The 16802-nt window shown below is 41.1% G+C and overlaps 1 protein-coding gene and 1 pseudogene across 1 annotated transcript; both read left to right on the top strand.

Moving 5' to 3' along the window:
* LOC147971856 (purine permease 3 pseudogene) overlaps positions 1-16802 on the top strand; it is a 53038-nt pseudogene that overhangs the window by 13272 nt on the left and 22964 nt on the right.
* LOC147971857 (uncharacterized) lies at positions 11578-13172 on the top strand. Its single transcript, XM_087522869.1, has 3 exons — positions 11578-11721; positions 12175-12439; positions 12517-13172. The coding sequence occupies exons 1-3, from the start codon at positions 11578-11580 to the stop codon at positions 13170-13172; spliced, it is 1065 nt and encodes a 354-aa protein (XP_087378995.1).

Raw genomic sequence — 16802 nt, 5'->3', positions numbered from 1 at the left:
GATGCTCATAGTCCTCCTAATTTTGATGAGAATAACCAGAAATCCCGTGGCAACTTACACAAATTATCTGGGCGCAAGTGGAATCTCACTTAGCTAAGGAGCTTGCACTCGACTCATGCTGGCTAGGTGTGAGATTCTGTCCTGATCGATCGATTTATCCTTTGACCCAAGGCTGCCGCCTATTCCTCTGTCAGGCCACTGCCGCCGGCGTCAGATATCACCCGGACACAAGCTGCTCTGGTGGCTGCGGAGGGCCCGCGAGCTCGGCGCCCATGTACGATGACACGTTGAGGATCTTGCACTCGACGGCGGGACCGGTGTTGCTGATGAGATGGAGCAGGTTGTGCATGTCCTCGGACAGGAGCGTCTTTCTACTGACATCGTCAAGCTGGATGGAGCGGAAGTTGGCGTCTCTCGCTCGCAGGCCGTCCGTCTTGATGCCCCGACGGGAAGTGGCAGCTGGTGGGCGAGGTGGGTTCTCAATGGATTAATAGGGCTAGCCCACTTAAGAAAAAGTGGGATGGGATGGTTAGTCCCATTTAAGGAATTTCCTATTCGCCGCTCTCTGCGGCAAAAAGTCACAGGTTCGCACAGGCGGTCGATCCGATAGCTTGTATTGGACCGGCCTGTTTAAGCGCTTTCAGCGTTTTCGGTTTTTTACGGTTTTGGGAACCTTCTAGAAGGTTCCTGAACCGGATTTCTTTCTTTTCTGTTTATCTTTTTATTTCTCTTTTTTCTGTTTCTTTTTCCTTTTCTCTCATTGTTTCCTTTTTCTGTTTATTTTATTTACTTATTTCTTTTTTGTTTCTTTTTTCTCTGATTTTCTTTTCTTTTCATTTTCATTTTTCTTTCTCAGATTTTTTTTTCTTTTTCAAAAAATGTTCGCATTTTACAAATTTTTCTTTCTCAGATTTCTTACCAAAAATGTTCTGTTTTCAAAATTTGTTCATAACTTGCAAAATTTGTTCGATTTGTTTCAAAAAATGTTCATAATTTCATAAAATTTTCTATTTTCAAATATGTGTTCAAAAATTCAAAAAATAAATTCATGGTTTAAAACTTTGTTCACCACTTCAAAAAAGTTTCATGTTTTAAAAGAAACATTTTTTGCTGTTTAAATTTTTTGTTCGCATAGGCAAAACAAATGTTGAGAAATTCAAAATATCTATGCTCTTTTTCATAATATAGACCATTTTCCTGAATATTTGAACAAATTTCATCTTCGAGAACATTCGTTTGGAATGTTTCAAAAATTGTTTGCAATTTTTTTAAAAAATCACATCTTTAAAAAATTGTTCATCATTCTAAAAAAATGTTCCTGTTTAAAAAAATCATAAATTAAAAAATGTTCCTGTTCTCAGAATTTGTTCACAAATTAAAAAATGATCCTCTGTTTCAAAAGTGTTCACAAATTCAAAAAATGTTCGTATTTTGTAAAAACTTGTTCATGATTGTGAATTTTTGTTTGGAATTTAACAAAATGTTCATATTTTTTCTTATTTGTTCACAAATTTAAAATATGTTCCTTTTTTAGTTTTTTTCAACAATTCAAAATATTGTTCACATTTTCAAAAAACTTGTTTGTTTTTATCAAAACTGATCTTAATTTTTAAAAATGTTCCTGTTTTTCAATATTTGTCCACAACTACAAAATTGTTCCTTTTTTAAAATTTGGTTACATATTCAAAAAATGCTAAAAAAATTAAAACTTGTGTGTGTTCGTAAAAAAATTTCTTGCTTTTAAAAATATTCAGAAATTACAAGAAAAGATCGAACAAATAAAAAATAATCGGATCTGCTAATGTGACTAGTTCTATTGTATTCGCATTGCCATATCACCACAAGCATCAATCAGGCGTAGTGGTTAGGTACCTCGCTCTACAGGTGGCGTGGTCGTGAGATCGATTCCTTGTTGAAGCTTTGTGTTATTCTTTCATTTTTACACCGCTCGCCGCCTGTGTGGGCCGGCCCAGTCGGGGGGCGCCTTGTGCAAAGCCCCGACTGGTTGCCGCAGTAAGCGGCACATAGATGCTCCCCTCATTTAATCCCCTCCCATCTGCAGCCTGACAGGCGAGGCACGCAGCGTGCGCAGCCACGGCCGTCACGTATACTCTTGTCATAGAGATGCGGATCGTGATCGGGTTTACCGCCACGGCCTTCAGCGCCGTCGGGGATGCTTGTGAACAACAATTTCCAGGAAAGTTTTCTCAGCTTTTTTTATAAGATACGATAAGATGGGCCACCACCACACACACGGGCTATCGATTCACGTGTGGGCCTGTGTGGGCCGGCCCAGTCGGGGGGCGCCTTGTGCAAAGCCCCGACTGGTTGCCGCAGTAAGCGGCACATAGATGCTCCCCTCATTTAATCCCCTCCCATCTGCAGCCTGACAGGCGAGGCACGCAGCGTGCGCAGCCACGGCCGTCACGTATACTCTTGTCATAGAGATGCGGATCGTGATCGGGTTTACCGCCACGGCCTTCAGCGCCGTCGGGGATGCTTGTGAACAACAATTTCCAGGAAAGTTTTCTCAGCCTTTTTTATAAGATACGATAAGATGGGCCACCACCACACACACACGGGCTATCGATTCACGGCGTGTCCTAGTTGGTATCTTTTGGCAAGCCCGTAAAACCCCATGTGTTTAAAATTATTGTCGCCAACATGGTCTCATTTCCATTCAGAAAATAAAGTCCTTTTACTGGACCGGCTAGATGTCGAACTAGAGGGAAGGGCCCCTAAAATACACATAACAACCCGTGCATTTAGCATTTTTGTGTCAAGTGACTGAAATGATAATTTGGGTAAGTCACTTTTTTAGATCAATTGACAGAGGACATTCATTAACAACAAAAACTGGCTGATCTATATAATCTATCAGTTGATTTTGTGCATTTTAATATAAATCTGCCAGCAGTTACAATAAATATAAATTTGCGAACAATTAATAAAAATGCACTTTTATATATTATGCCATAATAAGCATATAACAACAAAATAATTGCAAAAGAAGAAATTTTTAATGAAGGAATGGATTAGTGGCATTGGTATTCCATTTAAGTAAAAAAATAAAATAAAAAATTAATATAAATAATGATAGAATTTTATCACAATTTTCACATATGTTGTGCTTTTATACAATATATGCAAGAATAAGCATATACGAGTGGATTGTTTTGCCAACAAGAAGTTACCTAAGAAGGAAGGAATTAGTGGCATTGGTATTACCCTAAAAATAAAATAAAATAATGAAGTTTTCTAAGAAAGACTGAATTAGCGGCATTGGTATTATCCTTTCTGTAGAAAGAAAATAAAAATACATAGAATGCTTAAATATGCAAAGAAATTATAATTTCATATAATATGCAAAAATAAAAATCAAATAGTGGATGTTTTGCAAAAAGCAATTTCCATAAGAAGGCAGGAAATAGTGGAATTGGTATTACCCTTAAAGAAGAAACACAAGGAAATAAAGGCTAAAAGTAAATAAAAATAAAAATAAAAATGCTTTCTAGGGAAGAATTAATTAGTTGCATTAATATTGCCCCATGCGTTTAGAATTATTGCCGCCAACATGGTCTCATTTCCATTCAGAAAATGAAATCCTTTTACTGGACCGGCTAGATGTCGAATTAGAAGGAAGGGCCCCTAAAACACTCATAACAACCCGTGCATTTAGCATTTTTTTGTCAGGTGACTGAAATGATAACTTGTGTAAGTCACTTTTTTTGATCAATTGACAGAGGACATTCGTTAACAACAATGCTGGCTGACCTATATCATCTATCAGTTGATTTTGTGCATTTTAATATAAATCTGCCAGCAGTTACAATAATTATAAATTTGCCAACAATTAATAAAAATGCACTTTTATATATTATGCCAGAATAAGCATATAACAGCAAAATAATTGCAAAGAAGAAATTTTTAATGAAGAAATGGACTAGTGGCATTAGTATTACCCTTTAAGTAGAAAAATAAAATAAAAAATTAATATAAATAATGATAGAATTTTATCACAATTTGCACATATGTTGTGCTTTTATACAATATATGCAAGAATAAGCATATACAAGTGGATTATTTTGCCAACAAGAAGTTCCCTAACAAGGAAGGAATTAGTGGCATTGGTATTACCCTAAAAATAAAATAAAATCATGAAGTTTCTAAGAAAGACTGAATTAGTGGCATTGGTATTATCCTTTATGTAGAAAGAAAATAAAAATACATATAATGCTTAAATTTGCAAAGAAATTGTAATTTTACATAATATGCAAATAAAAATCTAATAGTGGAATGTTTTGCAAAAAGCAATTTCCATAAGATGGAAATAGTGGCGTTGGTATTACCCTTAAAATAGAAACACAAGGAAATAAAGGCTAAAAATAAATAAAAATAAAAATAAAAATGTTTTCTTGGGAAGAATTAATTAGTTGCATTGATATTACCCTTTAAGAAGAAACTAAATTGAAAACTAAAACAAATAATGACATAATTTGCAAACAATTTACACATAAATTATGTATTTTTCAAATATATGCAAGAATAAGCATGTAATATTAGATTTTTAAAAAAATCAAAAATTTATAAAATGAAGTGAATTAGTGTCATTGGTATTTTTTTTACTATACTCACTAGGGAAATGCCACACTGCAATAGTGTCATTGGTATTGCCGTTAAAAAGGAAAGTAAATAAAAAATATAACAGTAACAAAAAAAATTGCACAAAATTTACAAAAAGTGGGCTTTTTATAATATGCTAGAATAAGAAAATAATGATGGAATATTCGCAAAAAAATCCTAAGAATTAATGAATTAGTGGCAGTGGCATTACCCTTAAATAAGAAATAAAATACAATAAACCTCAAACATTATCAAAATAATGATTTTTTTCTAACAAAGAATGAATTAGTGGCATTGGTATTACCCTTTGAGAGGAAAGAAATTAGAAAGCATAAACAAATAATTGCAAAACTTGCACACAATTTACACAAAAATTGTGTCTTTTATAATTTGCAAGAATAAGAATGTTATAGTGGAACTTTTCCCAAAACATTTTTTTAAATGAAATGAATTTGTGTCTTCGGTATTACCCCTAAAGAAGAAAGAACAAGAAACAAATAAAATAAATAATGAATATTTTTGCCATAATTTACACAAAAAATATTCTTTTTATAATATGCAGGAATAAACATATAAAAATAGTTTCACAAAACAAAAATTTCTTAAAAGGGAATAAATTAGTGGCAATTGTATTACCCTTAAAGAAGAAACAAAATAAACTAAAAATAATACAAAATAATGAATTTTTTATGGAAGAATGAATTAGTAGCGTTGGTATTACTCTTGAAGAAGAAAAAAAATGAAACAAAAACAAAAACAAAATCAAAATAATAAAGTTTTCTAAGGTACAAAACGATTTAATGGCATTGTTATTATCCTTAAAGAAGAGATAAAATAAAATAAAAACCAAAAAGATCAAATAATGAAGTTTCCTAAGTAAGAATGAATTAATGGCATTGGTATTACCCTTTAAAAAGAAAGGAAATGAAAAAAAACTAAAGCAAATAATGATCAAATTTGCACACAATTTACACAAAAATTACATTTTTTTATAATATGCAAGAATAAGAATTTAATATGGGAATCTATTACACTAAGATGAAACGAATTAAGTGGCATTGGTATTATCTTATGTAGAGAAATAAAATAAAATAAAACTAAAAATGGAAAAAATAAAGTTTCTTAAGAAAGAATTAGTTAGTGGCATTTGTTGGGGAACGCAGTATTTTAAAAAAATTCCTACGATCACACAAGATCTATCTAGGAGATGCATAGCAACGAGAGGGGGAGAGTGTCTACGTACCCTCGTAGACCAAAAGCGAAAGCGTTTAGTAACGCAGTTGATGTAATCGAACGTCTTCGCGATCCAACCGATCAAGTACCGAACGCACGGCACCTCCGCGATCAGCGCACGTTTAGCTCGGTGACGTCCCTCATACTCTTGATCCAGCTGAGGCCGAGGGTGAGTTCCATTAGCACGACGGCGTGTTGACAGTGATGATGAAGTTACTGACGCGGGGCTTCGCCTTAGCACTACAACGATATGACCGAGGTGTATATCTGTGGAGGGGGGCACCGCACACGGCTAAAAGATCAACTTGTGTGTCTATGGGGTGCCCCCCCCCACGTATATAAAGGGGGGAGGGAGGAGGAGGTCGGCCAGGGTTGGCGCACCTAAGGGGAGGGGATCCTACTCCAAGTAGGATCCCGCCCTTTCCTACTTCCACAAGGAGAAGGGGGAAGGAATAGGAGAAGAGAAGGAAAGGGGGCCCGGCCCCCTAGCCCTACTCCAATTCGGTTTGGGCTAGGGGGGAGGGCGCTCGCCACCTCTTGGCCTGCCTCCTCTCTTCCACCATTAGGACCATGAGGCCCAATAACTTCCCGAATGGGGTTCCGGTAACCCCCGGTACTCCGAAACTTATCCGAAACGACCCGAACCATTCCGGTGTCCGAATATAACCTTCCAATATATGAATCTTTATGTCTCAACCATTTAGAGACTCCTCGTCATGTCCGTGATCTCATCCGGGACTCCGAACAAACTTTGGTACATCAAATCACATAACTCATAATACAAATCGTCATCGAACGTTAAGCGTGCGGACCCTACGGGTTTGTTACCCCCTGGATTACTTTGGTACCTCCCTGCTAAACTAATAGCAAGGCACACATCAAGTCTGGTACACGACATTGCATACATGATAGAACCTATGACTGAAGCATAGGGAATGACTTTCATTTTCTCTCTATCTTCTGAATTGATCCGGCATTGAGTCTGACTCAACTTCACACCTTGTAACACACGCACGAACCCTTTATTTGCTTGATCCATTTTGAACTTCTTCAAAACTTTATCAAGGTATGTGCTTTGTGAAAGTCCAATTAAGCATCTTGATCTATCTCTATAGATCTTGATACCCAATATATAAGCAGCTTCACCGAGGTCTTTCATTGAAAAATTCTTATTCAAGTATCCTTTTATGCTATTAAGAAATTCAGTATCATTTCCGATCAACAATACTTCATCCACATATAATATCAGAAATGCTACACATCTCCCACTCACTTTCTTATAAATACAGGCTTCTCCAAAAGTCTGTATAAAACCATATGCTTTCATCACACTATCAAAGCGTATATTCCAACTCCGAGATGGTTGCACCAGTCCATAAATGGATCGCTGGAGCTTGCACACTTAGTTAGCACCTTTGGGATCGACAAATCCTTCCGGTTGCATCATATACAACTCTTCTTTAAGATATCCGTTAAGGAATGCAGTTTTGACATCCATTTGCCAAATTTCATAATCATAAAATGCGGCAATTGCTAACATGATTCAGACAGACTTAAGCATTGCTATGGGTGAGAAGGTGTCATCATAGTCAACTCCTTCAACTTCTCGAAAACCTTTCGCAACAAGTCGAGCTTTGTAGACAGTAACATTACCTTTAGCGTCAGTATTCTTCTTGAAGACTCATTTATTCTCTATGACTTGCTGATCATCGGGCAAGTCAACCAAAGTCCACACTTTGTTCTCATACATGGATCCCATCTCAGATTTCATGGCCTCGAGCCATTTTGCGGAATCTGGGATCATCATCGCTTCCTCATAGTTTGCAGGTTCATCATGGTCAAGTAACATGACCTCCAGAACAAGATTACCGTACCACTCTGGTTGACCTACGAGGTTCGGTAGTAACTTGATCAGAAGTTTTATGATCAACATCATTAACTTCCTCACTAATTGGTGTAGGAATCAATGGAACTGATTTCTGTGATGAACTACTTTCCAATAAGGGAGAAGGTACAGTTACCACATCAAGTTCTACTTTCCTCTCACTCACTTCTTTCGAGAGAAACTCCTTCTCTAGAAAGGATCCATTCTTAGCAACGAATATCTTGCCTTCGGATCTGTGATAGAAGGTGTACCCAATAGTTTCTGTCATGGTTTTGTCACGGCAGATGTCCTCGTGAAAGGACTTAGTCGTGGAGCCATCGCGACGGGTTAGCTTGAAGGGGTTAAAGCGGACAAGGGACGCGAGGAATTATACTGGTTCGACTCTTTACGATGAAGGTAAAAGCCTATGTCCGGTTGTGATGGAATTGCTAGGGTTTCGATGACCAGGGAGCAAATCCGCTTTGCCTGGCTCTCGAGTTATTGTTTTGTTGTCCCTAAACCGTCGTTGGGTCGTCCCTTTATATACACAGGTTGATGCACGACGGTTTACAGAATCCCGAGGCCGGTTCATAAACGTGCCCAGCTCGGTTTCTACCTTTCCTTGCCTTACAACATAAGTTACATAACATATGATGGTTTATGTCTATGGGCCCTAATCCACCTTTGGGCCCTGGGCCTTCATGTTAAATCTCCTGCCGTAAAGCGCCATACTTCTTGTCATCATGGGCTTCAAATATGACTAACTCATTCTGGGCATAACCTGGCCCCTCATAGCCGGTTTATACCTAGTAGTAATATCTCCAACATTAGGCCCCAGATTGATTTGAACTTGTTCATGTCAATCTTCAACACTTAGAAAAATTCCTCCTTCCACACCTTCGCATAAATCTTGTAAACTGCCATGACGTCATCCTCCAGGTTTGTAATAAACCGCCATGACGTCACCTGTTTAAAAATTGAATGTACCTCACCTTCATTAACGAGCCTCCGAAAATCGAGGCGACCGCTCTGTCAAATATCCAACTTTTGAGCTCCTCGATTTTCGCGCCTGGAACTTATCCTTTCACCTTATAGATAAGACCGGGGGTCCTTTTCATTTTTTCCCTCTTGCCTCCTCGCTTCTTCTTCCTCATGCCAACCTGACCCGTACGCGCAGTCGCCATTGTCAAGCTCCACCCTCGTCTTCACCTCCGACCGCTGCATCAACCTGATCGTTCCAGAAAAACGCGACGCGCCTCCGCTGCTTCAACAGCTTCGGTAAGTTCCTCTTCCCTTCCTCTGAAGATCCGCTAGGGTTTGCAATTTCTTCCGTGTTCTTCGATGTTCCTTACGGATTTCTTGTAGTCTCTCTACTGCATCCTCTTTTGATCTAAAAGAAGTATGAACCTCACGCAATAGCTATTTCGTATCCATTTTAGATACTAGTAGATCCCCTTTTCTTGTACAAAGGCCTCCTTAGAACTGATGAACTCCTCTGTACTGGTTTTTAGGTCTAGACTTATTTTCCTTTTCCTGACATGTGGTAGATCCAAAATTCCAATGTAAAACTGTGAAACTTGTTTTTCCTCGCTTAGTCATTTTTGCTTCAGATCCGTACTTTCACTGTCTGCGTGGGCGGTTTATCTTTTAGAAAATAATCTGCCATATGCCATTAGTCCCCTTGTAAACCGCCAATCGCTTTACCATTTATAATAACATCAACCTCTGGTTTAACAATCTTACATGCTTTGAATGCATTTCCCTTAATCTACTATGCTTTATGCTTTGTCTGTCATGAACCTTACCAGCATTTGATCTTTTTCCAGCTTTTCATTTGAAATGGCCAAACAATTTTATGCCTGTAACTGGGTCCCTTCCTGGGTTTCTGAAGAGCAGCTAGATGGTTGCGTCAGAACTGGCGTTTTACCAAAACAAAGTGAAATACACTGGCGTATTCCCGGTCCAGAAAATCCTCCTACCCCAAAAGACGGCGAGGTAGTGGTATTTGTTGATCACATGAAGCGTGGGTTTAAACCGCCTGAATCCAAGTTTTTCCGTGATGTGCTTGCCAGCTTCCAGATCCACCCTCAAGATATTGGACCCAACTCTGTGTCCAATATTTGCGACTTTCAAGTGTTTTGTGAAGCCTATCTACAAGAAGAACCAACTGTTGAATTGTTCCGGGATGTTTTCTATTTGAACCGTCGTACTGAATTCGTAGATGGGCCCAACACTGAACTTGGCGGCATCTCCATTCAGAAAAGGAAGGATGTCAGCTTCCCTCACGCCAAACTTCACAACCATCCTAAGGACTGGAACCAGACTTGGTTCTACTATAAGGACAGTTCCCCTGAAGATGAGAACCCTCTGTCGGGTTGTCGTGCTCACCGGCTTACCAACACACACCCATTTCCGCAACGACTGACTGCCAAGGAACGGTCCACATATGCACCACAACTGGCCAAGCTCAAAGCTTTCATGGCTAACGGTTTGACAGGAGTGGACTTTGTTCGTTGCTGGATATCTTAGAGTATTTTACCGTTAAGCCGTCGCCCCGGTTTAATGTGTGAGTACACAGGGGACTCAAAAGATCCTCAATGTCATATTGATATTCAGCTAACAGAGGCTGAAGTTACTGAGTCTGTTAAGAAGATGCTGAATAAACCGTCAGTTGTCCATAGTAGGACCGGATTAAGTCCCTTTTATACATTGAATAAACTGCCAGCTATAAGAATTGCCTCACTCCTGCTTTGTACTTGATATTCTTAACTGCGCAATCCTTTATATCCTCTGTCAATCTTTTAATAGGGTGACAACCCATTTTGGAAGAAGAAACCTCAAGATAAACCGGCCAAGACCCCTCGACCTAAGACGAAGGTTGTCAAGAAACCCGCCAAGAAGAAGGCAGCTGAACCCATCGGGTTAAACCTTGATGACGACCTTGATGATCCGGACGTAGAGGTAGAACTTGACTCTCTTGGTTCATTTTTCATACACCTCATTGACAATGATTATTATTAGGATGACGCTGAAGGCAGCCAAGCCGATGATGCAGAGGTAATTATCCTTTCCTCCGGTTCAGACCCTCTGCCAACAGAAAAAATCCGGAAAGTAAGATTTTCTCACCCCCTAGCTCACTTGGACCCAAACTTTCTTTTGAAGAAACAGCAACACGAAGCTCGCCGCACAACCCGGCACAGTGTCCAAGTAGTCACTTCAGGCGGTTTACCGAACACTCCGGTTCAGAAGCGTCAATCTGAGGTCTTACCCACTTCCGATCCTTCTTATCCCAAGGCAGGTTATTTCCGTCAACCCCTTAATCCGTCTGATTCCAATTATCAGGGAATGCCTCATTCATCATCTGGTGAGTCAACGGCCATACAGCTCCCTCCTCTTAAGACTGTTCCTGGGTAAATACTTTAAACTTAATCTTTTGACGCTTCATACTTGCATGTTATACTGACCTTTATATCTTTTCCTTTCAGGGCCAAGGCCAGACCCATCAAGAAAGCTCGGGTGAATAAACCGTCTAATGACCATGTGGCTGTTGAACCGGAGAGAACTCCAGAACCGGAAGGAATGAATGCTGACGCTATGTTTGACGATCCACCCCCTCAAGACCATGATTTTGTTGAACAAGTAGAAGTTGATGCAACAGGCCATGATGATAAACCGGCAAGCCCGGTCCAAACTGATGATAAACCATCAAGTCTAGCTAAGGCCGCTGATAAACCGTCAACTCCAGTAAAATCTGTTGGTGACAAGGAAGATGATATTATAATTACTGGCGTTGGCCACACCACCCCTGGCAATCCTGTTGCGTTGTCAAAGCTAGTGCCAAGGAGGAACTTTTTGCTATGGGCAAGGGCAAGGGGAGCACAGACTTGTCAAGCTATGCCCACCTCAACGCCCAAGAACTTCATTCTGGTTTTTTGAACCGTTTGTACACAAATCGTGATTACGAAGCAGGTTTAGTGAATCTGATGAAGGAGCGATATGAGGTAACTTCATAACTGTTTCTCTCTTATGTCCAATTTCAAGTACAAACTCCAGTAGCCCCCAAGGGCTGATTTATGATGCCAATCTAAACCGGGACTTTGCAATATCTCAACTCTACATTCTTATCCCCTAAGGGCCGGTTTATCTTTTTTAAGATGAACTGGTACTTTAGCATTGTAATCTTTTAGCTTTCGTCTGTGTAGTCTGCAAGGGCCGGTTTATCTTTTCAAGCTGAACCGAGACTTTAACCAATGTTACTTTGAGCAAACGTACATTAGCCCCCAAGTGTCAAGAATAATACTTGTATTGTGCTTGGGACTTTGTTAAAAAATTCTGATAATCAAGCAAATAGGCACTAGTCCCCAAGTGCCAAGTGTATAACTTTTTATGTGCTTGGGACTTCCAAATTTCACTGCCACCTCATAATATGTCTTTCTCTTATAGGCTGGGCTAAGCAAAAAGAAGCCCAAACCGCTGACCTTCAAGAAAATATCAAATCCCAGCAAGCAAAGAACTCCAAAGCCAAAGAGGAATTGACCAGTGCCTTAGCAGCCATGGAGAAGCTGAAGGAAACTTTGAAGAAGGAACAGGCAGACTGGGGTATAGAGAAAGCCGCTTTACAAAAGAGAGCTGAAAACGCAGAAGCAGCCCTTAAACCGGTGGTCGAAGAGCTGACCGGTTTAAAGCGACAGATCAATGCCATGACCTCTGCTGTTTTTGGTAAGTACTTTCACCTGAAGTTTCCAACATATATTATCTCATTAGTTACCGGTTTACTGATGCTCGCAATGACACAGGAACCCGCATTACCCATCTGGGCTCTGACATGCGGATGAAGCTGAAGGCTGCCTATACTCTGATAGAGCAGTTATATTTCGGAGCTCAACGGGCCATATGCATTGCTGCTCATAACAAACCGCCTCCAACCTTGATAAAGGAAACCATTGAGAAACTGTCAATGTTGCCTGCCCGGTTGGATGAGCTAAAAAGATCAGCTGCAAGGTCAGGTGCGCTAACCTCCCTAATCCGGGCTAAGGCATGGATACCAGATCTTGAATCATCGGATATAGGAAGTGGCTACCCTGGCGTAAAGGAGGACGGCTCAGAGTTTAACAATGACGATCTTCACTGGTTGACAAGGGAAATGCGGCCCTTAGAAAGCAAATTGGCTGAGGAAACCGATCTCTCTCACTATCAGCCGGTTTATGATTCTGATCAGAAAAGATATCCTGCGCCAACACATGATGTGGATGATCTTATTCCGCCAATCCGTAAGCACACCTATGCCCCTGATGTTAACTCCTCAAACCTTATAAGTGATGAAGCTGTGTTCCAAGCCTTAACTGGGATCGATTGGGCAACCATTGACTTCCAGCCACTGGGTAGAGAGGAGGGGGATGCACCAGCGCAGGACGATCCACATCCTTCAACTCAGCCTGGTGACGAGTCATGATCCAGAGGACGGCTTAGCCTTCTGTGTACTGCCACACTTGCTGAAAATAATTATTCTTTTGGGCATTAAAGCGCCTTGTAATAGGCTAGTTCAAAACACTTGGTCTGCTATGCCATCATGCATACTTATTTTGCTTGATATTGTGAATCCACCATGCTTTAGGATATATTATGTTCATAATCCATAGCGGTGTTATTCAAATTATTCCTGCATACAAGAAATTTGAAAGTGTCCTGGCGGTTTACTGCTGGACGGGTCATGATGCCCAAATATATAGTTGAGGTTGATAACCAAGGCCGTACTTTAAAAAATAATCAAAGATGAAAAGATGATACCTGTGATATCGAGTCACACTGTTGGTTGACCAACTTTTGTATATTTAGGGTGATAACCCCAATCTTGAGTATTGATAAATCCTTCCATGTTTTGCCGGTTTATGATAAAACCGTATCGGGTTATAATAAACACCGGTGTATCCACATATAATACTGGTGACTGGTAGTCAAAACCAGACCGGGTCAATAAATGCCGGATTATAACTGATTATGTACTAACAACTTATCGTCGAAAGTCGACTCGGGTCAATAAACGCCGGTTTATCATAAGATATTAAAAATCTCACCAAAGGAGAAAAAACTTGTCAAATAAAAACACAACAAGAACATGCAAGGCTTTTCATGGGCTGCCATGCCCTAAATCAAGGCTTTTCATGGGCTGCCAGGCCACTGAATTAATCCATTTTTCAAAGCCTTTTAAGATGGACCTCAATCATTCACCAATCGTCATTTTAACTTTGACAAGTTCAGGGTCTATGAGATTGACTTATCAAACGTTCGGCGGGTCATACCAGGTTTACCTGGATGGATTGACTTACTTAAAAAGGCAGGATAACCCGGGGTTTTAGGTGAATACACCTGGCTTCCAAGCCTGGCTTGATAGCCTATTGCAAGGGTGCAGGCTCTTTGTTCTTTGAGAAGCAAAGAGCCCCCAAGCAACATTTGAGCTGTGCTCGGTGGGTGCCTATGTTTGAGTTGTGCTGTTGCAACACTCTCCTTGGCCCCACATGATTTCCTTTTGGCATTAAGCCAATCAAGAGGTGTAGCTATGGTTCGAATACGACCAAGTTCCCTAGTGATTTCCTGTTGGCCTTAAGCCGATCAAGAGGTGTAGCTATGGTTCAAATACGACCAAGCCCCCTAGTGATTTCCTTTGATATGTGTGGCTTTATAAGCCGGCTCAATAGAACTCCGCTTTATAAACACAAGCCCCCATGTAAGCACACATGATGTAATAAAAACAACAGAGACCCCGCTTTAGCTGAGGCTCCGGTTTATTATATTGGTCATAATATATACATTGTCATAATTATGTACATAAGAAGAGCCTATGCCTCAAGTATATTAAGGCCGAAGATGAGATATACTCCACGGCCGTTGGGTCTCCTCCTCCAATTTACGTGGGTCTTTGTGCTCTCGAACATCGATAAGGTAGTATGATCCATTGTGCAGATTTTTGCTGACCACAAAAGGTCCTTCCCAAGGTGGGGACAACTTGTGCATATTAGTCTGATCCTGGATGAGCCGGAGAACCAAATCGCCTTCTTGAAAAGTTCTGGTTTTAACCCGGCGGCTGTGATAACGACGCAGGTCTTGTTGGTAAATCACCGAACGAGCCGCTGCGAGATCACGCTCCTCATCTAACAGGTCCAGTGAGTCCTGACGTGCTTTCTCATTACCAGCTTCAACATAAGCCGCCACACGGGGCGAGTCATGACGGATGTCACTAGGGAGAACCGCCTCTGCTCCGTAAACCATGAAGAAAGGCGTGTAATCCGTAGATTTGTTCGGTGTGGTATTGATACTCCATAACACGGAAGGTAACTGCTCCACCCAACAACCCGGCGTCCGCTTTAAAGGAACCATAAGCCGGGGCTTGATGCCTCTCAAAATCTCTTGATTGGCTCTCTCTGCTTGACCATTAGATTGGGGGTGAGCCACTGATCATACGTCAAGCTGGATGTGCTCACGTTGACAAAATTCTTCCATAGCACCCTTGGATAGATTAGTACCATTATCAGTTATGATGATGTGTGGAAAACCAAACCAGAAGATCACCTTTTTGATGAATTGAACTGCCATGGCCACATCACACTTACTGACTACCTCTACCTCTACCCACTTGGTGAACTTATCAACCGCCACCAGTAGGTGGGTCTTCTTGTCCTTGGATCTCTTAAAGGGCCCAACCATATCCAGCCCCCAAGTTGCAAACGGCAAAGTGATTGGAATCATCCTTAATTCTTGAGCCGGAACATGAGTGCGGCGGGCAAAATTCTGACAGTCGTCACACCTCTTTACCAAATCCTTAGCATCAACCTGAGCCGTCAACCAATAGAAGCCGTGATGAAAGGCCTTAGCCACCAAGGATTTTGAACCGGCGTGGTGACCACAATCTCCTTCGTGGATCTCACCCAAAATCTCACAGCCTTCTTGAGGAGACACACAACGCTGAAACGCCCCTGTTACACTTCAATGATGTAACTCCCCATTGATAATGTTCATTGACTTGGATCGCCGGATTATCTGCCTGGCCAAGTATTCATCCTCTGGTAACTTGCCCCGGTTCATGTACGCCAGGTATGGGACTGTCCAATCCGGGATAACGTGAAGAGCTGCCACCAATTGAGCCTCCAGGTCAGGAACAACCAAATACTCCTCTGTAGGTATCTTGACCGATGGATTATGTTGCACATCCAGAAAGACATTGGGCGGCACCGGTTTATGTTGAGAGCCTAAGCGACTTAAAGTGTCCGCCGCGTCATTCTTTCGCCGGTCTATATGGTCAACCTGATAACCCTTGAAATGGCCAGCCACTATGTCCACCTCTCGTCGATACGCCGCCATGAGTGGATCCTTGGAATCCCAAGTGCTAGACACCTGTTGAGCTACCAGGTCCGAGTCACCAAAACACTTAACCCGGGTTAAATTCATCTCTTTAGCCATCCGAAGACCATGGAGCAAGGCCTCATATTCAGCTGCATTGTTAGTACAAGGGAACATTAAACGAAGAACATAACAAAACTTATCACCTCGTGGGGAACTTAATATGTGTAACGCCCCAAGACCGTTGTGCCAGGTGTCATCCAGTTATTCGCTGTTGTTGCCTTGTCATTCGCTTGCGTGTCATGCATTTCATATCATGTCATCATGTGCATCGCATTTGCATACATGTTCGTCTCTTGCATCTGAGCTTTTTCCCCATTGTCCGTTTTGCATTCCAGCACTCCTATGTCATCCGGCGTCTCCTTTTGCCTCTTTTCGTGTGCGTGTGTTAAACGTTATCGGATTGGACCGAGACTTGCCAAGCGGCCTTGGTTTTCTACCGGTAGACCGCCTGTCAAGTTTCGTGCCATTTGGACTTCGTTTGATACTCCAACGGTTAACCGAGGAACCGAAAAGGCCTTGTGTGTGTTGCAGCCCAACACCCCTCCAAAGTGGACCAAATCCCACCTAAACCCCCTCCATCATCTGGGTCGTTCGATCACGATTGCGTTGCCGAAAACCGTGCTCAATTTGGAGTCTCCTAGCTCCCTCTACCTATATATATGTGATCCCCTCCAAAAATTCGCGG

The sequence above is a fragment of the Triticum urartu genome, chromosome 5A, assembly GCF_056163025.1.
Source record: "Triticum urartu cultivar PI428250 chromosome 5A, HENAU_Tu73, whole genome shotgun sequence".
In the NCBI taxonomy this organism is placed as follows: Eukaryota; Viridiplantae; Streptophyta; class Magnoliopsida; order Poales; family Poaceae; genus Triticum; species Triticum urartu.
This window is presented reverse-complemented; position numbering and strand designations above follow the sequence as displayed.